This window comes from Cibotium barometz, chromosome 27 (assembly GCF_041138505.1).
Source record: "Cibotium barometz isolate CiBa-2024 chromosome 27, ASM4113850v1, whole genome shotgun sequence".
NCBI lineage: Eukaryota > Viridiplantae > Streptophyta > Polypodiopsida > Cyatheales > Cibotiaceae > Cibotium > Cibotium barometz.
In genome coordinates, this window is record NC_141072.1 from 35,622,870 (window position 1) to 35,648,632 (window position 25,763).

The window sequence follows — 25,763 nt, forward strand, 5'->3', positions numbered from 1 at the left end:
CCTCCATCCATCAGTACTACCAGCTCGGCTGTGGTGATCCACTGAGGGTCCCCATATCTCCACTCCATACAGCATGGCTGAAGTGACCAAAGTGTCAAAGAGCCAGAGCTTTGTTCGAGGTTCCTGAAACTGAACTTGCGAACACATCCTCTCTAGTCTCCCCAATGCTGCATAAGCTCTGGTCAATCTGGTCTCCGCTGCTCTCCTCAAGGAAAATAGTGGGCCACTAAAAACCACACCAAGGTAAGTATATGCATCTGTATACTCCACTGTCTCCTGACCATATGTAAAGGTGGGTACTGACCTCCTAACCCACTGTGCTGTGGTGTTAAACACCATCACCTTGGTTTTACCAAGGTTAACAGACAATCCACTGTCCTGTGCAAACGTGTGCAATGCATCCAAATGACGCTGCATCCCCTCTGGAGAATCTGAGATCACCACAATATCATCAGCATACAATAACAGCGGAATCCATGTCCCTGCTAGCTGTGCTCCTCTGTCACCCTCCTGCTCTACATAGTCCGAAACCTCATCCACATACATCCCAAATAAGGTGGGAGAAAGGGGGCAGCCCTGTTTCACCCCAATAGTTGAGGGAACCATCTCAGACATACCCTGAGTAGTACGTACCTGCCCCACAACTGTCCTGTATAAAGCCATGATTCCCCAAATCAGCTCTGTGGGCACTCCCATCTCCTGTAGTCTGTGCATCAGTCTGGCTCTCGGTACTGTGTCAAAAGCTTTGCGGAAATCCACAAAGCAACAATAAATCCTCCTGCCATATAATCTGCCCTCCTCAATAATAGCTCTGAGTGTCAAGATATGATCAAGAGTGGAGAAACCTCTCCTGAACCCTGCCTGCCCTGATGCACGTATGCCCTCTCTCTCTGCCCATCTACTCAACTCCTGCTCAAGAATAGATGCATATAATCTAGCCAATGTGTGACCAATCATGATGGTACGATAATTCCCAGGAAGCATGGGATCCCCTGACTTGAAGATAGACACAATCGTGGACATATTCCAAGTCTCAGGAAAACCCTCACACATGGCTCGGTTAAACATCATAGCAATAAGCTCTGCAAGCATATCTCTGGCATGAATAAAGTGCTCTGCTACCAAACCATCATGATCATATGCTCTCCCAGTCCTCATCCTGTCAATAGCTTTCCTTACCATCTCAGCAGTAAAGAAAGCACATGTCTCTGGGCATGGCTCCGATGGGTCTGGCAGGGGCGGTTGTCTTGGTGCTGTGTACAGGGATGCTGCATACTCACCCCAAATCTCTGTGGAGGTAATGGCTGGTGATGGTGAATGCTCATGGAATAGTCTCCATGCCTCGCCTGAGTCCTGACTCATAAATAACTGATACAAATCCCTCTCTAACTGAGCAAGATAAGCCCTCTTCTTCCGTCGCACTAGGTGCCGGAAGGTAATCCGTGACTGTCTGTGAGTGGTAACACCCATGAGCACCTCTCTCTGTAATCTGATCCTCATCCCTCTACACTCCTCATCATACCAACTGTTCTGGGGCATGTTCCCTGATCGTCTCCGTGTAGGCTGACTATGTGGATATGCCTCTGATGCTGCAGCATGAAGCGTCTCTATCAATATCTGAGTGAGCTCATCTAATGGCCGTCCCGGCTCCTCGGCACATAAGCGTCTGTATATCTCACCTGTGTACACGGTGTCAGTCTTCCTTGTAAAGGTATAACGAGTGTGTGTGGAGACTTGTCCCAATGGAGCGGTGTTGAACTGAAATGTGAAAGTGAAGGACAAGATAGCATGATCCACTGCTACTCCAACCGGCCTAGTGCCTACCATAAAATCCTGAAAAGAGGGAATGAGACTGGGCTGAGCCATAACATAGTCCACTGTACTAGCACCATGCCGATGTGGAAAGCTAGTGAAACCGCCCGATGTCGGGAATCTCTGTAGGCCATTCAGGATGGCCAATCCATGTGCAGTCCCCATGTCTATCAAATACCGCCCATACACTGTATGTTCCTCATCCTGTGAGAGTCTAGATAGGCCCATATCCCTGACATCAAGCTTCCTCAACATCTCCTCTGAGGTATCATAAAATACTGTCTGGTTATGGGCGGTCCTGGCATTGAAGTCCCCCAGGAGAATGATGTCACCATCCCTGGAGAACTCCCAAATGTCATCATCCAAAATAGAAAAGGGAGACTGCCCGCTAGGTGATGCATACACTGATGTACTAGGAGCAAAATAGCATATAGCAATGTAGAGATATCTGCCCGTCTCTGCCCTCAGTCTAACCCACATGTACCGAGCCTGCTCATCTCTGCGGACTATATGTATCAGTGGTTGTAGCTCCTCTCTAAACAATACTGCCACTCCTTCTGAGCCCCGTCCTCTATGCTCTGAACGAGTCTCCTGTCTACAGGCTGTCTCCCATCGGTATCCACTAACATGTGGCATGGACTGTCCAGGAGCTTGATGCATCTCACAGTAGAAGATGATGTCCCTCCCAGTGAAACTATCCTCAAAAGCCCCTACATAAAGGCGTAGAGATCCATTACAATCCCAAGTAGCAACTTTGAGTGTAGTCCCATAGGTGTCGCGCCGTCATGAAGAGCGCCTCTCCATAATCACCACTCTACCATCTCTATAGAAGGCCACTTTCCCTTTCTCTTGGGCTGCCCTTATCTCGGGCATAACTTCTTTCATGTAGGCAAGTTGCAAGAGTGTGAGGTCATCTCCAAGAAATATTCCCGTCTTCTTGAGTGTAGGACGTCTCTTCAAGAAGTCCTTCTTCGCTTCCATGGAGGGGAAACGAATGATAAGTGCTCTCTCCTTAGAAGATTCGCCAGTACCTTCTCTCTTCTTTCCCACTCTCCATGCCTTTGTGTGCGTGGCTTCAATGCCCACCATAGAGAAGAGCTCCTTGGTTTCCCCTTCCGCAGCATCATGGTCTTTTAGACCGGACACTCGTACATGTAAGGCCCGGGTCTTCCTCCTTTGCTCCTCTTCAAGGGTCATGTTGATGATGGTTGGAGTGGGGATGGGTGGCGATTCTTTACCTTTCCCTTTCTTGGCGACCTCGATCCATTTCTCCGCCTCGTCCATCTTCTTTTGTGTCTTTGTGATCACCTCCACCCATGAAGATGTCTTCTCTTTATGTTGCTCCTCCTCCTCTCGAATGATCCTCATTTGTTCCTTGATGGTATTCAGCTCTTCAATAAAGGAAGGCTGAAATTTTCCATCCTCAAGCTTGCTTTTTGAAGTGGCTTCCAACTCCTTTTTGAGGGCTGAGATTTAAGCCGCTTGACTTTTAGCATGCAATTTGGCCTCCACTAGTTCCTCCTTTAAGGCTGAAATCTCAGCCTCTTGCTTGGAAGATCTCTCTTCGAGCTCTTGGATTTTGTCAAATCCCTTCTCGAGTTTGGAGAGGCGGTTTATGATTGCGGTAACAGAAGAGTCCACCATCTTCTTGTTTTCTTTGATAATTGTGCCGAGCTTGTCCTCCACCTTCACGAGCTCCTCTTTAAACCCGGTCTTGACCATGACTTTTTGCAGAACTTCCCACAGCGAGGGGGGGGGGGACGTAGGCAGGCAGCGGGAGAGAGAGCGAAGGGGAGGCGGAGGCAGGCAGCGAAGGGGGGGGGGCGCAGGCAGGCAACGGGAGAGAGAGCGAAGGGGGGGCGCAGGTACACAGGCATCGAAAGGGGCGAAGGTCAGGCAGCGAAGGGGGGGCGAAGGGCAGGCAGCGGGGACAGGCAGCGAGGGGGGGGGGGGGGGGGGCGCAGGCAGGCAGCGGGAGAGAGAGAGAGAGAGAGAAGCTGTATAAACTTTGTCAGAATGCACGGCGGAAATGAAGACAACTGCTGTAGAGAGAAAAACGCAGATGAAAGAGAGAGAGAGAAGCTATGTAACTCTGCTATATACACCAAAGAAAATCCCGGAAATGACAAGTGAGAAGTGTGGGGGCAAGGGGGCCATTTTATATGGCCCCAGGCTGCTGGTTGGCCAGCCTAAAACAGGCCGACAGCAGCCCATGCTCACGACCAGCCAATGGGCAGCCTCTGACCAGAAAATAAGCAAGTCGGCCAAGTGCCTGAAGTTGGCCAGGACACCTGGACAGGTCGGGTACCAGAGCATGTAGTCGGCCAGGTTCTGAGGACAGCCGACAGCCCTCCACACCTCAGGGAAAAATGGGAAAATACATGGAGAGTGAGGAAAAATAGGAAAACACTAAAACAGGTGGGCACACCCCACAACAGAGGCCCTGGTATAGTGTATAGACACAGGAGATGACTGCTAACACCCCCTCTCAGCTCCTGGATGTGGAACCAACCCCAGCGAGCTGCTGGAGTGCCGCCGGAGCATAGCATGAGGTAGAGACTTCGTGAAGAGGTCTGTTGAATTGTCCTCTGTCGAACAATAAAGAAGCAAGACGTCACTAGCCAAGATCTTCTCACGAACAAAGTGATTGTATCTCTATGTGCTTGGTCCGGGCATGGAAGACCGGGTTCCGAGAAATAGCGATACAGCTCTGGTTATCGCACTGGATGACCATGGGCTGCTTTTGCGGAAACCCAATCTCGTCAAGCAATCTCCGCGGCCACACAACCTTGCAAGCAGCACCGCAAGCAGCCCGGTACTGTGCCTCTGTAGACGACAAGGCAATAGTTGGTTGCCTCTTGCTGCACCATGAAACAGCTCCTGAGTCGAGGGTAGAATTGTAGCCTGATGATGTAGATCTCCTCGTGTCTGGATCTCCTCCCCAATCTGAGTCACTCCAACCTTGGAGTCGAACTCGGTCCTTCATTTCACCTCTAGTGTCGTAGAAGAGTCCAAGATCCTTCGTACCCTGTAGATACCGCAAGATTTGCAATCTTGCGTCCCAATGAGACTTCAATGGCATCTGCATAAATGAGCTCAACAGCCCCACAGGAAAGCTCAAGTCCAATCTAGTGTTTAGCAACCAGATCAATGAACCAACCAGCTTCCGGTATAGAGAGGCATCAACTGGCTCACAAGGATCATTTACTGTAAGCTTCGTGTTCGGTTCCATCGGTGACGTGATAGGCTTGCAGTTCTCCATCCCAAAGGCCTCAAGCAACTCTTGGACATACCGTTGCTGAGAGACAAAGAACCCCCTCTAGGCTCTGGGTTTGCCAGATCTCCAATCCTGAGAAGAAGTGAAGTGAGCCTAAATCGGTCATCTCAAACTCCTTTGACAAGGCAGCCTTCGTCACTGCAATGGGCTACACATGACCGCCAGTGAGAATGAGGTCATCCACATAAAGGATGATCAACGTGACCATGCCGCGTTCCCGAAAGAGATACAAGTTAGGATGTGCAATTGATCTCTAAAATCCAATCTGTAGAAAGAAGGAATCAATCTTCTGATTCCAAGCCCTGGGAGCTTGCTTATGACCATACAAGCATAGTAACAGGGGATGGAGGGCCGGGACGCGGACACGCCGTCCTGAATCGGCATGGCGCTCCGATATGGTCTGGGGACGGGCGGGATGCCTCGGGCACCTGCGTCACAAGGGGACGACGGAACGGATGTGCGCTGTCGGGGACGGGTTTGGAACGGGATGGCGAAACGCTTTTTTTTTTCGCTGGTTTTTTGCGCCGTTTTTTTTTTCGCTTTTTTTTCCGCCGTTTTTTTGCTTTTTTCCACCATTTTTTCTGCCGCTTCTGCCCGTTGGTGGCTGGCAGCTGCGCCCGTTTCCTCCCTTGGCATTGTAGTCTATGGCCTACTGTCACCCGTAGCCCGCACCATGCATGAGCCTTGAGGCTTGGAACCCTCAGCCGCCTATAAGGCTTGAGCTCTCCTGTCTCTCTCTCCCACTCTCTCACTCTTGGCCAGCCGCCCCACTCTTGAGCTTAAGCAGCAAGTGCACTCTCTCTCTCTCTCTCTCTCTCTCTCTCTCTCTCTCCCCCACTCCCTCACTCTGTCACTCTCTCTCTCTCTCTCTCTCTCTCTTCCACTCCCTCACTCTCTCTCTCTCTCTCTCTCTCTCTCTCTCTCTCTCTCTCGTCTCAACCCACAAGCTTTCTCTAGGCTCTAGCCTCTTGACTTTTAAGCCTTAAGCCTTAAGCCTTAAGAGCTCTCTCTCTCTCTCTCTCTCTCTCAACTTTCACCGTCTCTCATGGCATCTTCTTCACAAGCAACCTTTGGCTCCGCATGTCGTGGTGGTGCTAGAAGAACCGATGGTTGGTCATGGTGGGAAGAGGTTAATGCCAACCGCTCTCTTGGAAGTGGAGGAGATTCACTCCCGTGGTCTTGCAAGCTTTGCCTCTATAGGCGGACGAGTGGGTCAGACAAAGTGAGAGCCCACCTTATGCATGAGTCCCGGCACGAGGTTCGATTTTGCACGGGAATCACATCAGAGAAGAGAAGGGAGCTTCTTGAGCGCAGTGCCGGGCATGAGGCTTTGAGGGCTGCAAGGCCGGCACGTGTGGTTGTGGATCCTGCAGCATTTGTGAGACCACCTGAGGGGTCTGTTTCAGGGTCAGGGGGTGCATCTACCACATCTACACCACGGCCACATGGTGTAGGTTCCTTTGCGATGCCCACACCCTCGCGGCGACGATAGAGTACACTAGAGGGAAGTTGGGATCCTAAGAAGTAGGAAGAGTTTGATACAGCTGTGGCTCGTTTCTTCTTCCATGACCATATTGCTTTCCATACTGCGAGGTAAGCCTTGACTCTTCCCTCTTGACATGATTTTTCTAAGTTTCATTCTTGAAAGTTCACTTGCATCGGGAAGGTGTATGAGGCAATGGATAGAATGATAGAGAAGTTGCAAGAGTTAGAGCCCAATGAGGACAGATACGAGGAGATTCGTTCCTTATGTGTGACAAGGTGGAACTCCTATGCCTCTCCTATGCATGCAGTTGCATATATGGTGGACCCTGAGTTTTAGGGTAATGGACAAGAGAGTGACAGAGAGGTCAGTGATGGTTGGAGGCGCATCTTGGATCGTCTAGTGCCAGATGGAGGCATTAGGCGCAAAATCAGAGACCAGCGTGCCGCATACAGGTCCTTTCGTGGTGCTTTTGGTTGTGCGGATGCACAGGAGGATAGGTTGAAGGTTGGGGCTGCTTTGTGGTGGGAAGACTATGGTTCAGATGGGCCTGAGCTGCAACACTTGGCTATCCGCATTCTCAGCCAAGCTGTAAGCTCCTCTTGTTTGGAGCAGCTTTGGAGTTCTTACAGCCATATTGCATCAAAGAAGAGAAACCGCCTTGGTGTAGAAAAGGCCAATGATCTTGTCTTTGTAAGCGCAAACTTGCGAATGCTTTGCAAGGGTGCAACTGCAAAGGCACATCCCTTTACTCAGTGGGAGATAGAGTAGCAGGAGGGAAATGAGCAGGTGGAGACACAACAGAGCCCAGAGGACGATGCCACTACCTTTCAGACTGGCCATGTAGGCACTCATGATCATGACGCCAGTACTTCTCACGCTCCAGCCTCTGATTGAGCATTGCAGGCTCTATGATTTATCATTTAGCTGTCATGTGCATGTTTGTCCATGAACATATCCTGGAGCTAATCCTAAAGGGGCAACCAGAAAAACAGATTAGAACCAGGAAGTTTTGATCATGAGGTGCAGTTTTGGCCAAGGTTGTACTTTGGGTAGGACATGGAAGACAAGAAGGACCTGTCGGCTGCGTTAGATGCTATCGGAAGCAGGGAACTGTTGTCGGCAGCAAGAAGACCAGTTGGTGCTGCATTTATGGATAAGATAAGCCAGTCGGCTGGCCGACCAGCAGTCGGCCAGCACTCCAATGCTCCAAAAGGCCTATAAAAGGGTGCATATGCTCATTGATTGGATCATTCATTCCACTAGGGAGTGGGTCAAGAACTAGGATTGTTTTGGTGTTTACCACCTTTTATGAAAGGCAGCCTATGGCTGTAGATTAGGGGTACCTTTTTGTACCATATGAATATACTGAATTTCCAGCTATCTCTCTCTCTCTACTCTCCCTTCTGTCTGCGTTTTTGCATCAGCATGTTCCCAATGGTGTTAAGGGCTGAAAAAAAGACCCCCAGAGCTTCCGCGTGTTACATTGGTATCAGAGCATCAGGCTCAACAAAGCTAAACACTGATTCAGTCCCATATGATGGTGTACAGGTCCAAGGTACATGAAAGTGCATGGGTACGAAGCCCAAGGCAAGAACCACAAGATTGGGAAGAGCTCCCAAGAGGTTTGTTGGTGGTGTTCCACAAAGCCAGAGGGGATGATGGTCCTGTGACCCAGATAGGTTTTCGGGCAACGGTCCCAAGGGAGGATTATCCTCCAAGGGGTGATGTGAGAGTGCCAGACTCATATCTCAGGAATGAAGACCAAGACAGTGTTCAGAGTCAAGGCAGGAACGGATTGGGGACTGGATGGAACAGATGCATAGATATTATACAGTGGTTTTGGAGACCGGGCCGGGTTTTAGAGAAAAGGGTTGCTAGAGATGGATGGATGACGGAGGGACTTCGGGAAAAGATTGGGATGATGACAGTCAAGAGTGTGATGCATGTGAAGATTGTTTGGGGGCTGTTTTGAATCAAGAGGGACATGCAGTGGCTTTTGAAAGCCGTCGCCTACAACATGCAGAATTGTATTTGCAGGTCTATTAGAAAGAGTTGTTTCCTGTTATTCATGCCCTTCAAACATGGAAACATTATCTTTTGGGAGCTGAATTTATGGTTAAAACAGATCATCAGAGTTTATGACACTTTCTTACAGAGCCTAAACTCTCAGAAAAGCATCTAAGGTGGGTGAATTTCTTGTCCATGTTCCATTTTTAGATTTTGCAAGAAGAATTTGGTAGCGGATGCTTTGTCTCGTAGGCCTCAAGTACATGCAGTAACTATAGCTTATCATCAGGACTTGTCAGCGATGCGGGATATGTATGCTTTGGATACAGATTTTCAGCTTATTTGGGCTGATTTGAATGATGGTACTGCTGTCCTATCTTATTCGATTCGAGATGGGTTTCTGATGATGCAAAACCGTATGTGTAGTGCATGAATTGTGCCAAAAGGTTATGGAAGAGTATCATGCTCCTCCATATGCAGGTCATCGTGGTATTCTGGCTACTACACAGGCTTTGGAAAGATATTTCTTTTGGCTAGCTTTACGCAGGGATATTGAAGCTTATGTGCGAGAGTGCTTGGTGTGTCAGAAAGTCAAGTTTAACAGGCACAAGACACCTACCTAGTTTGCTTCAGTCCTTACCCATTCCGCGGGAATCATGAGAAAGCATTGCTATGGATTTGCCGAGATCGGCACATGGTAATGATGCTATATGGACTATTATAGATCGTTTTAGCAACAAACAGGTACACTTTATTCATGTGAGGAAAACAATCAAGCCAGAGCACATGGCAGAGTCGTTCTTGGCTTAGATTTTCAAACATCATGGCATGCCCAAGTCTATTGTGGGGATAGAGATCCTCGGACGACCAGTTTATTTTGGCGGGCATTGTTTGATAACATGGACACAAAGCTGAGTTTTTCATCAACTTATCATCCTCAAACGGATGGTCAAAGTGAAATTGCAAATTCAGCTGTACTTGATTTGCTCAAGTGTTATGTATCTGAGCAGAAGTCAGATTGGGAAAAGTATTTGCCATTGGTTGAGTTTGCATACAATAACACATTGCATTCTTCAACTAATAAGGCTCTGTTTGAGATAATCTCTGGCAAGATGGTGCTTCCACCTATCTTACGAACAAAAGATGAAATCTTTGCAATAGATGATTTTGTCGAGGATTTGGATACTGCGTTTGCACAGGTTCGGACAACCATAGAAAGATCTCAAGCTAAGCAGAAAAAGACAAATGACAAGCACAGGCGAGAGGTTATTTTCAAGGAAGGTCATTGGGTCCTTAAATTTGAGAAAGCACGTCTTCGGAAGCGGCCAGGCAAGGAAGGCAGGTTTCCTAACCTTTCTTCAAACAGGTATTATGGGCCATTCCAGATCTTGCAGAAGATAAATGAAGTGGCTTATAGATTGGTAGTGTCCGGTCATTGGAAAATACATAATGCGTTTCATGTCAGCTTGCTGAGGCCCTGTGGGACCACATCCTATGGAACTAGTTTTGGAAGATCCACCAGAAGTGGATGAACTTGAGAAGGTATTGCAACCTAAGCAAATAGTTTTTCATAAGGAGCGCAAGCATGCAGGTGGCATGCTAATGCGCAGGTATCTTGTGAAGTTTAAAAACTATTCGGCTATGGATGCAAAATGGATGGACGAGGATTATTTTGCAGATTATCTGGAGCTTCCGAAGGCCTACTTTAAGCTTTTTTAGTTGCGGTCAATTGCTTAGAAGCCGGGAGGGATGACACAAAATTCCTCACAGCTTCTGTTTTTATACTGTTCATGTGTGGCATGTGGAGCCTGACATGACATACATATATGGCTAGTGGAGCCTAACATGGTGTTTGGGTGGCATATGGAGCCTGACATGACAATACATGTGTGGCTCATGGAGCTTGACATGATGGAACATGTGTGGCTTGTGGGGCCTGACATGGTATATATGTATGGCTCATGGAGCCTAACATGATGTGATTCCCTAGGACTCGCTATCCTGGAGATTTTCCGTATTTATGTTCTAGGAAGTAAGTTTTCAGAAGGATCATGAGCCCTGGACAGTTTAGTTGATACAACTGAGCAGATGGGGGTTTCTTCCAGTCTAGCTGCACTCATGTGTGTACACGACTTTGATTTTATCTTTTGATGACTTGTTTTGTTTGCCTCGACAATGCCTGAGATTTTTGCGTGCGTTGTCCATGGGGCTGGGGATGCGTGGGCACCATGAATGTGCACACCTGTTTGGGATTGACAGGTGGTCTACATATGTTTTGCAAGTGGTAAGTGTCCCCAAAAACCCATGGTTTCATATACTAATAATTATGGGTGCAGGTTCACACACACTTATAAGTGACCGGACAACTTATAAGTTGTACACACTGGACTGGACTTATTTGATACACATGGCAGCCAAAAGACAGGATGTGGACAATTTTTGGGCCAACTTTATGTAGGCGCCCCCTTCTAGACCTAAAAAAAGCACATGAGTGGGCTATTTCCGGTAGGGAGCCTCTATTATTACTCCAGTTTTGGGGATACGCATGATTTTCAGTGTGCATGAGGGCTGGTCAATGGGTTTTCAGCCTCCTGGCAGCCAACCACAGCCATCTTCTGTCACCTACTGCAACTAAAGTGATCCAGGTGTGTGGCCAAGGCTGGTCGACTGCCTCTGGTGGCTGTTTTGAAGCTGGCTGACTGCTTTACAGCTCAAGAAAAGCTGATGGTCAGAGGGAAGGGAGATAGAAAGGCTGGCCGATTTGAGGGAGAGTCATCCTTTGCTGATCGGGGACCATTTGGTTTGTGTGCTGTTGTTGGTCGACCCTTTCTGTGGCTACTGAGAGCTAGTCGACTGTTGCAAACAGCCCTACAAGGCTGGTCAATTAGTTCTATGAGCTAGATAGGAGGAAGATGAAGATACAAGGCTGTCCCGGGCTGATGTGGGAGTGCTATGGGCTGTCCATGGTTGTCCTACATATGCTTTATGCCGGGAATGCTCTCTTGTGTTGAGGATCATCAGCAAATTCTGCACTTGCTTTTGTTTTGCTTTCATACTGTACTAGAAGAGATAGGTGCTAGCCATTGGAGAATCCCTGGGCACCTGTGAAGTTATATTTGGAAGCAGACTCCTTTTTGGTAATCTAACCATAAAGGGGGGGGGATGGGGTCAGCCCATCTTCTGGCCCCTAGTGTGGTGTCCTGTGCAGAGTTGTCATCTTATTTATCTGGCATACTTGTGTATTTTCAGTTTTCATGATTGGTTAGATTTCCGTGTTACAGTTGCCCTTACAAGCTTTGTAGAGGAGGCGGTAGCACCTTTCCAAGTTTGTGTGGTTCTTCACTACTCCCGCCCGTCTCTCATGGATGTTGGTGCAGCCGTCATCTCGTTTCCGCTGAGCATGACTGAAAAGTATGCATGTACTAGTCAAGAGACTTACATAAACATAATTCTGTTCTTGATCACTGCTGAATTGTGTGAGGATGAGATGATTTATGCAAGGGACTGAAGGGCTTCTTATATAGGTCCCTAGATGCTGGTCGGTTTACATATGCTGCTGTCGGCCTGTAGAAAAAGCCCATGACTTGTTGAAAACAACTATTTTATGTTGTCGCTTTCACACACGCATGGCTGGTATCTTGTCTGCTGGCTGACTGGCTACTACTATGCTGAATGGGATGCTTATGGTGACCGACATCCCTCTCCTAGGCTGGCCATGCTGTGCCTAAAGCTGGCCACTATGACAAGGCCCAAGCTAGCCCCTTATGTGGCTCTTGGGCAACCCTTATGGGTGCCCTATTATGGCTGGCCCTAAGGCTAGCCAAGCCTATGAAACCTACATGCTTCTACAACACTTCTATGCTACGGAGGACTGTTGCAAGTGGGTTAAGTGACAGACTTTGACACTTAAAGCTTGGATAGACCTTTTTTTTCCCCCCCCCCCCCCGGAAAAACGATCCTTCTATTAGTTAATGAGAAAACGCCATAAGGCTACAAAGCTCACCTCGCAAGGAGGGATAAAAAAAACACAGTGAACACCTGAGCTCCACCCCCGTGGCTGGCCGCTCTCTGGGGGGGGCTACCTAGTAGTACATGTGGGAGGTGAGAAAAGCCAAACTGGAGGCCTATAGTGCCAAGTGACATCCTCGCCCCTCGCGGTGAGGAAAGGGCCAGGCTGCCAAGTGCGGAGGAAAGCCTTGCGGCGACCTCTCATGCGATCCGAGTCGCCCTGGAGTTTCCCCCCAGTGTCCTCTCAAGGTGTGAATGATGTCCACCCAGAGGGCCTGTATGACCTCCGCCGGTGGAGTCGCCTGGCAGTCAATGGCCTCCCTGCATCGGGCTCTCCATATGTGCCAAGCCGTCATGCTGCTGATCATCTCCCATCTGTGCCCGACCCCCTCCTGAGGGGCTGCCGAAGAGAAGTCTGGCGTCGGAACCACCGCCATCGCCCTCTCAGAGACCTGGATGGTCGCACTGCCAGGGACGTCCTCATATCCAAGGGCCGGGCCGCTGTCCGTGGTGTTGGGGTAAAGGCGTTATGCCCACCCTTATAGTGTGTACAAGCCCATAAGTTATAGTACATAGTACACTTAGTACTTTTAATGTACTAAGTGCACTATGTGTACTAGTGCAATATACATGTGTGATAGGGGAGTCACACACTCACACTCACTTGGTGAGTTGACTTATCCCCACAACTCTCTCTCTCTCTCTCTCCCTTGTTCTTCTCTGTGTATGTCTCCCACATAACCTAACTCTGTTTTCTCCCCATCAACTGGTATCAGAGCCTTCAGTTCCTTCGAGGAGAAAGAAGTAGGATTTTCTTCAGGTGTTGCTGAGGACTAGCAAGCTGCAGCTACTCACTAGCGCAGTTCAGAGGAGGCATCCCGGCAGTAGTGCAGCAGCAGGAGCCGAAGCAAGTTGACTGACGCCCAAGACAAGGCAGGGGCTGCTGTGGCAACCTCTGATGACAGTCACATCAGAAGAGGTAGTCATCACCACCACTCAACAGAACATATTAGGCGAAGGCGCCAGCGCTAAGCGAAGCGAATACTAGGCGAAGCGTGAGCGAAAGCTGGCGCTAGGCGAATACGTGGCCGCACGGGGCTGCTTGTCAGCAAGCTCTACACGGCGCAGGCAAACACGAGCGAAGCGCACAGCGCTAGGCGAATACGTGAAGCGAAAGCGTTGAGCGAAGGTGTTAATCACTGGCGAGCTGCAAGCGCTACCAAGCGTTGGCGAACAGCGTGGAGCGAAAGCGTTGAGCGAAGGTGTTAATCACTGGCGCCACACAACTGCCAGCCCAGCTGCAGCCAGCGCAGCTGCTCAGCTGCAGCCAGGCGCCTCCTGTAAGGCCACGCTCAGCAGTCAGCCAGCGCTCAGCCACGTGTCCTAAAGGGTCAGGGAGCTTCATTTTTTTTTCAGCCAGCCATCTGAGCAAAGGAGTCCTTCATCTGCACTAATTCTGCAGCAGCATCAGCAAACCCTCCTTTTCCTGCAAATCAGAGAAAAATCAGAAAATTACAAGGTATTTTTCTCAAATTTTTTTTGGGATTTGCAATTGAGCAGGTGCAATCGTTAATTGAGCAAATACAGGCGCCGAATTGCTCAATTTTTGAGCAAAATTGGCAAAATTGGGTGACATTGGTCACAATCAGGATAAATTTGCAGGAAATTGGTCAAATCAGGATCAATTTGCAGGAAATTGGATGTCGAAATTTGGGGCTTTTGATGTAATTGTGCAATTAAACACTCATACATGCTGTATGATGTGAAAAATCGCACATTTGGGCAAAATTGCAGCAAATTGCAGCAAATTGCAGTGCAAATCAAGGGGCTTTTGTGCCGATTTGGTCGATTTGCATGCAGGCAATCGCATTTGATGCTGTGGATAATGTGTTGATGCCTTACAAGCACTCAATGTGCCTGTAAAACAAGGGACTTTCATGTATTTGATGTATATGTGGCCAGGGGGAAGCATCGTGAACACTCTGGATGCCTTCATGTGCGTCAATGTACCATGTATGATCAAAAATTGATCTTAAATCAAGGGGCTTTTCAAGTTCGTATGCTTGTTGAGCTTGGCAAAGCAGCAGGCAAGACATTTATGCCTTGAATCCTCAAAAATCAGCTTGCAGTCAAGGGACTTTTGCCCAATTTCTGTTCGGGACTGTTGTATGCAGTGTTCAGGACTGTAAAAGTCTGATTTTCACTCATTTGGACAGCCAGGAGAGCATTTATTGCTATTGTACCTGCTGGTACAGATTTGGCACAGCTTTGTGCAAGTGTTGGCATGGCTGTACACTGTTTTGAGTGACCAAAAGGTTCAATTTCAGCTGCTGTACTTGCCGGTACAGGTTTGGTACATCATTGGAGAGCACTTAGTACTGCTGTACAGTACTTTGGAAGGGCAAAAGAGCACATTTAAGGTGCTGTCCAAAATCTGCAGCAACCAGATTTTGGTGATTTCATCACATAAAGTGGGAGAAAAGTTGCATTCTTGCTTCCGCAGTGGGAGATAAAGCTTGGGAGAATAACTGTGAGCACTTTGTGTGCTTTTGGTGCAGTGTTTGCACATTTTGCAGGGAGTCAGGCATTGACAGGTTGCATTTTGCTATGGCAACCACAGGTGAGAGCTCTTCATTGCTTCACATCAAGAAGCTTGAAGGCTTGCATAATTATGATATTTGGCAAACCCAGTGCTACAATGTGTTGCTCCAGAAGAAGCAGCACAAGCCTATCAAAGAAAGGGGTGTAATGCCCGCTTCTCTTACTGCTGAAGAGTGGGAAGATATGGATGAACTGGCAAGATCTACTATCATGTTGTCTGTGTCAGATTCATTACTTTTCAGCATTCGTGAAGAGAAGACAGCTTGGGGAATGTGGCAGAGATTGCAGGACTTGTATGCCCAACAAAGTGCCTCAAGCAAAGTGTATTGGTTGAAGAAACTCATAGGTCTTCAGATGAAGGAAGGGGCGTCTATGACAGCCCATCTAAATGAGTTTAATGGTATTGTCAGCCAGGTCATTAATCAAAAGTTGGCAATGGACGATGAGTTCAAAGCCACCTTTTTGTTATGCACTTTGCCAGAGAGTTGGGACACATTTAGGACAGCCACTAGCAATTCGCATGCTATGCTGTCATATGCAGATGTTGAGGGTGCTCTTCTTCAAGAAGAAATGAACAGGAAAAACAACTCTGTTGGAAAGTCCAATGCAATGAATGCACGTGGGAGATCCCAACAAAGGGGGAAAAGCCAAGAAAGGGGAAGGAGCAAGTCTCGCTCCAAAAAGGATTTGGAATGGCATTATTGTGGCAAGAAGGGACACATTAAAAAGCAATGCTACAAATGGAAAAATGATCAAAAAGAAAAGGGAAAAGGCAAAGACAAAGAGAAAGATGAAGCCAAAGGGCAAAAGTGGAGTCAAGATTGAAGAAATCAATGTGTCACATGCAGGTGGCAGTGAGGATGAGGTCCTCTTTACGTCTTCACTTGATGCCCATTCACTTCTTACAGGTGGTCATGGTATGCACTCATGGATCATTGATTCAGGTGCCTCCTTTCATGTCACAGGTTGCAGAGACTTGTTTGTCAGGTACACTGCTGGCAATGAAGGAGTGGTTTATTTGGGTGATAACCATGCATGCAAGATTCTTGGCAGAGGTGATGTAAGGCTTGTATTTTTAGATGGCTCACAGCTTATGCTCCATGATGTCAGGCATGTGCCTGAGATCAAGAAGAACCTGCTTTCTACTGGACAGCTTGATGATGCTGATTATGTTACCACATTTGGTAGTGGAAAGTGGAAAATTAGTAAAGGCTCACTGGTTGTTGCCAGAGGCTCTAAGGTGGACACTCTTTACTTTATGCATGCAGGTGTTTGTCACCATGCTAATGTAAATGCAACCGAGCTGCCGGAAATCTCTATGTGGCATAGCCGGTTGGGACACATGAGTGTCAAAGGAATGGAGCAATTGTCTCGTTTGGGTTACTTGCCTTCTCTAAAGTTTTCAAGTTTTCAGTTTTGTGAGCATTGTATATATGGTAGGCAACTACAGTGCCCCCACAAGAAAGCTCTTGGACAGAAAGATGCTCAGTTAGAGCTTGTGCATACAGATGTATGTGAGATGCCTCAGCTTTCTTTGGGAGGGGCAAAATATTTTGTGTCTTTTATAGATGATGCCACACGCAAGGTGTGGGTTTATCCTCTTCGTTTGAAGAGTGATACATTCTTAGTGTTTGAGAAGTTTGTTGCTCTTGTTGAGAATCAAACTGGCAAAACACTGAAGGCTTTGCGTTCCGACAATGGTGGAGAGTATATGTCCAAACAGTTTCAGGACTTTTGTGATGCTAAAGGCATCAAGAGGGAGCTCTCTACTCCTTATGATCCTCCACAAAACGGGACAGCAGAGAGGATGAACAGGACCATACAGGAGAAGGTCCGTTCTATGTTGTCACATGCTGCATTACCTCATGGTTTTTGGGCTGAAGCTGTTATGACAGCCGTTCACCTTATAAATAGGTCACCTAACACGAGGCTTGGTGGGAAAGTGCCAGAGGAAGTATGGACAGGGAAGCCTCCGTCATACAAGCACTTGAGAGTGTTTGGTTGCGTTGCGTACGTGCACATACGCAGGGAAATGCGCACCAAACTTGATCCTAAGTCTCACAAATGCATATTCCTAGGATATGGTGACAGAGGTGAAATGGGGTATAGACTTTGGGATCCCATGAATAGAAAGATCATACGCAACAATGATGTCATTTTTGATGAAACATGCATGTATAAAGAGCCTGCAAGGCAACAGGAGCCTGGCAGAGTCATCTTTGATGATGATGGACATCATGGACAACAACAAAGGGCTGTAAATCAGCCATTACAGCAGGAAAACCAGCCCTTAAATGGTGCTGAAAATGGTCCAAATGGACAGCCAGAGATGGCAGAAGATATCCCTATGGATATACCACAGTTAGAGGATATACCGGGCATGATTTTTCAGCCTTATGGCAAACAGGATGCATTAGTGCATGCCACTGGCTCACCCCTCTCAGCCGGCCCGGATGATCTGCTCTCCAGTCTGTGAGTCTTGGGCGCCGGCTTGGAGGGAGAATAGTCACTGTCTGTCCGGGTGCGGAGTCTCTCCAAAAAGAGGGTGACCTGTCTCTGTGTCCAGCCCCACTCCGCCTTCGCCCTGTCCAGGGCATAGGCGTGAGACCAATCCTCTGCATATATGTATCTAAAGGTAGGCTGCACCCTCGGGGCGGCATGGAGGAGAATCAGTAGCACCGCCTCAACTGAGGTGTGGACCGGATCCGCCCGCCAATCTCCTATACCAAACAAACTCATGCGGGCTGAGTGTAATTGGGTCTGCAATAGGTCCGTGAGCCCCAAGTCACTGAAGTGGTGAGAAACTCCAGTATCTGATCACGCAAAACTTCCTCTACAGAGTTGCAATCCCATGCTGTGTCTGGGGCAACACTGAGAGGAAAGGAGAAGGCCACCATGCTGCTCACCACTGAAGGAGAACGAGAGGGATGGCACACCACGCAAACTCGCAAGGACGCGACCAGTGTCTCGAACGGGCCAGCATCCAGCTGGAGGCACCTGAAAAAACCGTAATCCACTGGTAGCCCCATCACTCGCGGGGGGCCCCCAGGGGAGGCTGGAGAGAACTCTGTGGCAGGCGAAGCTATGATCGCCATCTCCACCGGCCCGGAGTGGCGGTGGAACAGCCGCTGGACTGAACTCTGGCCTACCCAGCTGCGCTGCCCCAGGGCAGTGGGTGGTCTGGTGAAGTATCCTGGAGAGGCCGAGGGAGGGATGGGGGCTCGCAGAGAGGGGGGGGGAGAGCGAGGAGAGGATGGAGAGGTATCTGCCAGAGGATAGGTGTCAGGGGGGGCCGCCGGGGGAGGCGGGAGGGGGGGGGGCTGGGGGGGGAGAGGGGGGGGGTGGAAGGAGTGTTCTCCGGGTGAGGGGAAGAGGAGCCGGGGGTCGCAGAGTGCGGCCCGGGATCCTCAGGAATCTGCTCCAAGGAGGGGGCGGGGCCCCCCGCGGGGGGAGGCGGAGCGGGGTCTCCACGTGGGAGGCTCCACCAGCGGCCTCAACGGGCACTGAGTTTGAATCCTCGTCCATCGGGGTGGGACCTGCTGGCTGCCTATCCCTGACTGGAGCATAAGTGCGGGTAGGTGCTTGTACGCCAGCCGGAGTCGCCTGTCCGCCAGCCTGTGCTGCCTGCTGGCGTCTGCGACGGTCCCTGCGGGCCGGGCGTTTCCGCCGGCGAACCTCCTGCCATCCGCCAGCCTCCTGGGTCTGCGCGGCATCCTCCGCCGGGGCCTGCTCGTCAGATGATGGCGCCTGCTGTGGCGAGCCAGGGATGTCCGGTCTCTGAGGTGGATGGCCACCCCTCGGGTCTCCTGCAGGGGGTCCAGAGGCGGCATAGCGTGAAGGATGAACCCCCTTGCGTGGACAGGCGCGTGCGAGATGGCCCATCTCCCGACATGTGTAACACTGGCCGGGGAGGCCCGAATACTCCACGCGCTGTATCAGATGTCCTCCAGAAAGACAAGGGAGGAGGATCGTCTTCGGGAGGGACTCCGGTGACGGAACCACAACACGAATGGCCGGGAGTCCTGCTGCCCGAGCTATCACTGAAGCCGCTGTCTGAGGCATCTCCACCACCTGCCCGAGCGCCTTGCCAATGGATGACAAGAGGGGCAAGTACTCCTTACGGAGTCCAGGAAAGCAGATAGTGACGGGAAAACCTGTCGCGCCTGCTAGCGGGTCAGAAGCGGGGTCGAAACCATGAGTCCATCGCGCCAGGAACGCTCGGGATGAGCGGAGGGCAATGGGGCTCCGAGCCAGCACCATCTGAGCTGCCTGGGGGGACTCGGAATCCACCTGGTAGTAGCCACGTCCCAAAAAATCTACGCTGACGATCTTGGCGGGCACACCAACAAGGCTGCCTTGCAGAAGGCGCGAAGCTCTCTCCGCATCGGACGGCTACCCACTATCTTGCAGACCAAGGAGGAGGCCTCAAGAGCGGATACTGTGGAAACAAACAACTGAAGATCTTCAGCTGTGAACTCCAGACGGAGACCGGAATCGGCAGGGGTAGTCGGAGCGGCTTCCATTGAGTCCTCCAGAGGGAAAAGGCCAGAAACCGGGGTCACCAACGGGAGGGACACAGCCCTGCGAGGAAAAGGAGAGGCGGAGGGCTACAGGATAGGCGGGGCGGGGCGGGGCGGGGGGGGGGGGGGGGAGGGGGGAGCTGAGGCGGGGGGAGCTAGCGGTGGGGGGAGGGGCGAGGCAGAAGGGGAGGAGAGGGAGAAGGCGGAGGGGAAGAGTCGCGCAGCGGAGGAGAAGGCGGAGGGGGAGAGGTGGCGGGGGAGAGAAGAGAGGCGGAGGAGGAGGAGGCGTGGGGGGTAGAGAGGCGGGGGAAGAGATGGCGGGGGAAGGAAGCGAGGAAGAAAGCGGGGGGGGGGGGATGGCGGGGGAGGAAACGTGGAAGGAGGCGGAGGAGGAGAAGGCGAGGGGGGAAAGAAGGTGGGGGAGGAAACGAGGAAGGAGGCGGGGGAGCGATGGCGGGGGAGGATGCGAGGCAGAAGGCGGGGGAGATGGCGAGGAAGGGTGCAATGAAGGAGGCGGGGGAGAGGACGGAGGAGAAGGCGGGGGACAGGCGGGGGGGAGAGGGGGGCGCGACGGCGAGAAGCAGCGGGAGGGGGAGAGGCGGAGCTCGCAGGCGAAGTTCGACCACCAGTTTGTAGTTAAGCTTGGATAGACCTATGTAGCTCGTGCCTGGCATTTCCCTGAAATAGGGCTCACAATGGGTCAAGGTGTACAACAAATAATCCTAAACAAGGTACTAAATCTGTACAAGTACAGCATTGATGATGAACCAGTGTCACATGGCACCTCAGTGCACGGATGGTGACAAATCGAGTCAAGATTCCGAGATTGAGTGGAAACCTCAGAGCATCCAATGCAGCAACAAGTGGTTTGGTTCGGAGACAAGTGATCAACTCAAGGTGCCCACAGATTCTAAGAGCTACCTGCGCAGGTGTGTGTGCTGGTCAAGACTCAAGCGGGATCACATGAAAGCTTTAAAAATTTGACTCACAGTTTGACTTTCAAAATGTCCAATGCGGCATGTGATTTGGTTTGTGTGCCTAGGAGGAGGCTATGTGTGTGAGACCAATGTAGTCTTAATAGGGGAGAGTGCAGTACACCTACCACCACTCCTTTAGACACTCCTTTAGACACCCCTTTAGACATGGCAAATGATGATAATTTACCAAGATGAAGGGTACACCTGAATTTCAATCAGTTGGTGGTCCACCAATCAGAATTTACATGGTAATTCTAGCAAGCCTCCTACTTGGCTCACACACACATACCTATAAAGGTAGCTCCTGACCTCCAGATGACTTGCCAAACCACTCACTGCCTCGGATGCTCTGAATCTCCACTCAATCTCAGAATCAAACGATGAAGCTTTCACTCAATTTTCACTTGGTCGATACAAATACTTGCAAGTGAGGATCGAGTATTAGCTTCATAATTTGCCTCACAATTTTGACTGGAGATCTTAGAATGTCCAATGCTGCATGTGGTTTGGTTTGGTTTGGGCAAAGACAACTTATTGAGAATTCAGTCCCTTTGTTGTGTGTGCTTAGAAAGAGGCTATGTGTGAGGAACTGTGCCATCCACTACTTCATACATTGTGAATGAGGATAAGTTACCAAGATGAAGGTATATCTGAAGTGCATTCAGTCAGTGGTCCACCAATAAGAATTCACATCATTAAGTGAGCAACAACCCCACTCTCTTCCCCCCCCCCCCCCCCCCCCCCCCCACCAAACACACAACCAACAAAAAGAAAGATCAACCTTCCAGAAAACTCTCTCAATCAGTAGTGATATATGGTCCCTTGTCGCTTTGTTATATCATTGAACTCTTTGTTTGAAAAGAATGGTTGAAGCCTCTGGGATGGCATGCTAACTGCTTTGTTATTTACTTGCTTTTATACCTAATCCCTGCTTCACTATCACTTTTGCAGCCACTTGCGCAGCCACGTACTTGTGTAAACTTCGTGAGACGGAGGGGCCAAAATGTGTTTTCGGTGGTGCTCGACATCTTTGTTCATCAACGGACAAGTCAGATCAATCAGATAGTGATGCAGGAAATGAGCCTTCCAGTGACGAGACCTCTGATAACATTTTTAGTGACACAGAGATTTTTGAAGCATTCCAAAGCGAACTTAATCTTGATGATGACAATGAAGAGAAGGAAGCTTCACAAAGAGAGATGCATTCAGACCACTTACAGGAAGAGCCCTCAAAGGATGAACAGAAGAAGCCATGGAATAGGAAGGAACGGGTTAAAGCTTGCTTGGACAAGCTGAAGAGAGGTCCCGACGGGCGGTATATCAATGTGTTTGAAGTGGCAACTGAAGTTGATATGCTGATAGCTTCATATCTCAAACTCAGAGCCCAAGAGAATCCTTCTCTTGCAGAAAACTCGGATGACGATGAGAAGCTAATGGAAGGCATAGACATAGAAAAATTCAAGAGGCTTCAGAAGCGGCTGCGTGATGGGACTTATGAGTTTCAACCAGTCGTGCATGTCCCTCTACCAAAGAGGAAGATAAGTGAAAAAGAAGAAAAAGAAAATGAAGAAGCATCATGACTTTTAAGGTGGGAGCAGTTTTGTTGGTGTGTTCTTGTTCGGCTCCCAAACTTATTTGTATAAAAATTGCCCTGTGGTGGTACTTGCCTATGGACAGTTTATATCAAGTTTGGTGGTCTAATTGATGTAGATAATAGGTCGTGTACTGAAGGTTGTCTTCTTTGTTGAAATATGATAGGCTTTTAATCATTGAAGGATTAACATAGGATTAATCCTTTTATTACCCTCAGGGTAGAGCTTCAGAACTCCTAAGCATGAACTACTGAGAGTGTAAATATAACTGCAAGATTGTGTTTGTGTCATGATATTGTATTTCAATGCATCTTGAGTATACTGATGATTCCAAGCCACCATCAATGTGGCTAGGCTTTGTAGCAATAGTGTGGCAATATGAGCTCTTTTGGCGAGAGAATTCAACTCTCAAGTGGGTGTGATAGGGCCGGCCTGAGTTCTAGTCCTAGCCAGCACATACACAGGATTTACCATAGATGCTCTGTGCTAGGATTCATAATGGATGCTCTGTCTTGCACAGGAAAATCTCGTTGGCCGTATGTAGCTCCAATGGCCGACCCAGGGCCTACAATCAAAAGTGCCCCAGTACGCTTCTCAACAAGCTTCAACAAAAACAATATCAACCCTTTCCTCAATAATGTCAAGCTCATCATCACTCACAAAAACAATGCCAGCCCATATCAACCCTTCACTCAATATTCATCAGTCACAAAAACAATGTTAGCCCTTTACTCGCACACATTCCTGCATGGGACCTCACAGCCTTGCCTTTACTTGTGGGAAGTAGTTCTAATCGTGCATTTGGTGTGTTTACAAAGGATTTTTCCAGGGGGATGTGATAACATAGCATATATATACTATTTCCAAGTGTTAATAGAATCCAAATCTCTCTCTGTGTCATATCTACTTAAATGCATAGAATCGGAATTCATTTATATACTATTTCCAAGAGATCTTAGAATCCTATGTACTGAAATGCATACAAATTACAATATTCCTGTTAGCACGTAGCATCCATTACTACTAGACAAGAGTAAAAAGGAGAGTTCAAAGAGATGCAAGAGAAAGACATAAGTATGATATCCATAAGGCTATTGTTGGAGATGAAACTTCAACCGAGAAATCTATGAATAGGCTTGACATCCAAACAAAAAAGGAGTCTCATGATGTATACATGGTTTTTATAGATATAAATTGTGTTTTGTAGGTACAAATTGTTTTAAGATAAATATTAAACACCCCCATATCCTAAGTAAAATGTGTTGTTAGCTAATAAATGAGTGTCCTCTTGTAAATGTAAGGATTGTAAGTAGACTTAATGTATGAAAATGTGTTGTTAGCTAATAAATGAGTGTCCTCTTGTAAATGTAAAGATTGTAAGTAGACTCAATATAGGAACTTATCTCATGTGCGCTCAAGTGATATTTTACAATTTTTCTTCACTGGTATAAGAGAGTTCAAGGTTGTTGTGGAAGCATGTATATTATATGTTTGTTGAGTTGTTCTAATTTGATGTTCTCGAACCTTAGTATATAGCCACTAAATCTTAGGAGGGTTCAAATGGAAGAATTTCAAAAGAGGAAGTGAGAGTAGACCTCAAGTTCGGGTAATCCCATTTATGAGCAAAGTTTTAGTTCAAAGGGCACACAAAGGAAACCTTTTTATTTAAGGGTAAAACGCTTAAGGACTAATAAACCTTCAAATTGGATGGGAACCTCAAGAGGAGGAGGAACAAGGGGCCTAGAGACTCCCAGCCCCCCCTCTTCTTGGAAAAACAGACTCAGTGTACGTTCCAATTTTGGGCCTACTCAAAAGATGAAGATTTGTGTGTGAGGCCTACTTGGGCTTATGTGCATGATGAATCTCTAGAACACCTAGGCTATCTATTTTCCTCTCTCCGTCACGTCGGTGTTCTTATCAAAATCACTAGGGTTATAGTCACCCAACCTCATTTTCATTGCAACAATAATGTGAATAAGTAATATCATTCACATGATGTTCACAAGGTGATCTTGCCTAGTTGACGGTTATCCTAAACATATGATAAACTCTAGTTAGGGAATAATTTTTCAATCAACATCTAATGTCATTTAACCTACAATTCAATCCATTCAATCAATTGTTGAATTGAAAATTATTTTTTCCCATCTTCCCTCCATTTTCCTTAGTGTTTTAATCAATGGTTGAATTGGAAAGTATTACCCTCTTAGCCCTTTGATGAAAACTATGGATCATGGTCACAGATTGCATCATCATCTTGGCAAAGAAGGATTGTAACACTCGAGCTCCCCTTCGGGGAATGGTTATTGTACACTTGGTAGATGAGGGCACCCCAATCCTACAACATCCCAAGCCACCACCTTAGGTAACCTCTAATGATACACCTCACTCTCACCTTGCTGCATCAACCACCCCCTCAAACCATTATGAAGATCCTAAACATTGTCGGGAAAGAAAAATACCTCCCCCCAAATGTTACCTCAACTAGCTTTATGGGAGGTCACCAAAAAGGAGTGGGTACCCAAGAGTACCCTGGCCAACCAAGGAAAGTACAATGCCCAAGTCAAGACCTCGCAACACCATTTACCCAAAACCGAACCTCATTTACACCTGCCTTACTAGTCAACATTGTTACACATCAAGCACCAATTTTGTATCTCAAAAAATGTGTAAGGGTCAAATAAAGTACTGTCAAAGAGAGCAAAGTGTTGGAGTTTCACCGGAAGACACTTCTACATCGGCCAATATTTTCGCCCCACCACCATTGCCAAGTTACATGCCACTTGCAATATATACATGGAATGTGCATATAATAGACACAAAGGAATTGTTCTTTCACCAACCTTGCATTGAGCTTGGCCCATTGGTAGGACCCTTTCATAGCCTCGTCTTAGACCACACCACCCTTTGATCAACATTGCCTCTATCCCACATGCTCAACAACACCAAATCCCTTGAGCCACAGAGGCTGCCCAACTCCATTGCAGCTATGGGCACATCCATGTGCAAGTCCGCTACCATGCCTTAAACACTCTAATGATCTTAACTCCCCAGTGCAACGTGGCGGTGTGACAACACTCGCGGGAGGCATGGTGGAATTGCTTCTCAAGGAGCTGTAGAGCTTGGAGACCTCAAGGGTTACGAGCTCAACCATTGGAAAGATCCTCACACGACAGTTGCGGTTACCAGGTAATCTCTTGGTGGATGTGTTTCAAGAGGGGTTATGTAAAGGACTATCACATAAATGTCGATGAAAGTAGAAAAGAGAGTCAAAGAAAGGAATTAAGATTAAGTTTGAGAAGTCTTCGTGTTGGAGAAGTGCACACACACATGCACACCTTTCGCCCATTTCCCATGCATGTCACTTATATATTTCACTACAGGCATCACAAATTTTTCACTTTTCACATCTCACAACACTCACATCACTTACATATTTCACTACGGGCATCATAAATTTTTCACTTCTCCCATCTCATAGCA

General features: G+C 48.3%; 2 protein-coding genes across 5 annotated transcripts in view; one reads left to right on the forward strand and one right to left on the reverse strand.

Annotated features, from left to right (window-relative positions):
- The window catches only part of LOC147623336 (uncharacterized), a 61,756-nt gene extending 39,188 nt beyond the window's left edge, over window positions 1-22,568 (forward strand). For all 4 annotated transcript variants that reach the window (XM_086821478.1, XM_086821480.1, XM_086821479.1 and 1 more), the window contains exon 3: window positions 21,640-22,568. In XM_086821478.1, coding sequence (XP_086677604.1) covers window positions 21,640-22,268 — 629 coding nt within the window. In that variant the 3' untranslated portion in view covers window positions 22,269-22,568. The remainder of the gene's footprint in view (window positions 1-21,639) is intronic.
- On the reverse strand, window positions 2,596-3,537 carry LOC147623337 (uncharacterized). Its single transcript, XM_086821472.1, has 2 exons — window positions 3,325-3,537; window positions 2,596-3,267 (listed from the first exon to the last, which is right to left on the reverse strand). Exons 1-2 carry the CDS (start codon window positions 3,532-3,534, stop codon window positions 2,596-2,598), a joined length of 882 nt encoding a protein of 293 aa, XP_086677598.1. The 5' UTR covers window positions 3,535-3,537.
- Window positions 22,569-25,763: the final 3,195 nt, after the last annotated feature.

Excerpts from the sequence above, each read along its gene's own strand:
- LOC147623337 (XM_086821472.1), bottom strand. The coding sequence starts at position 3,534 with ATGGTCAAGACCGGGTTTAAAGAGGAGCTCGTGAAGGTGGAGGACAAG. Across the intron at positions 3,268-3,324 it reads CAGCCTTAAAGGAGGAACTA|GAGTTGGAAGCCACTTCAAA; the intron begins GTGGAGGCCAAA and ends GCCCTCAAAAAG.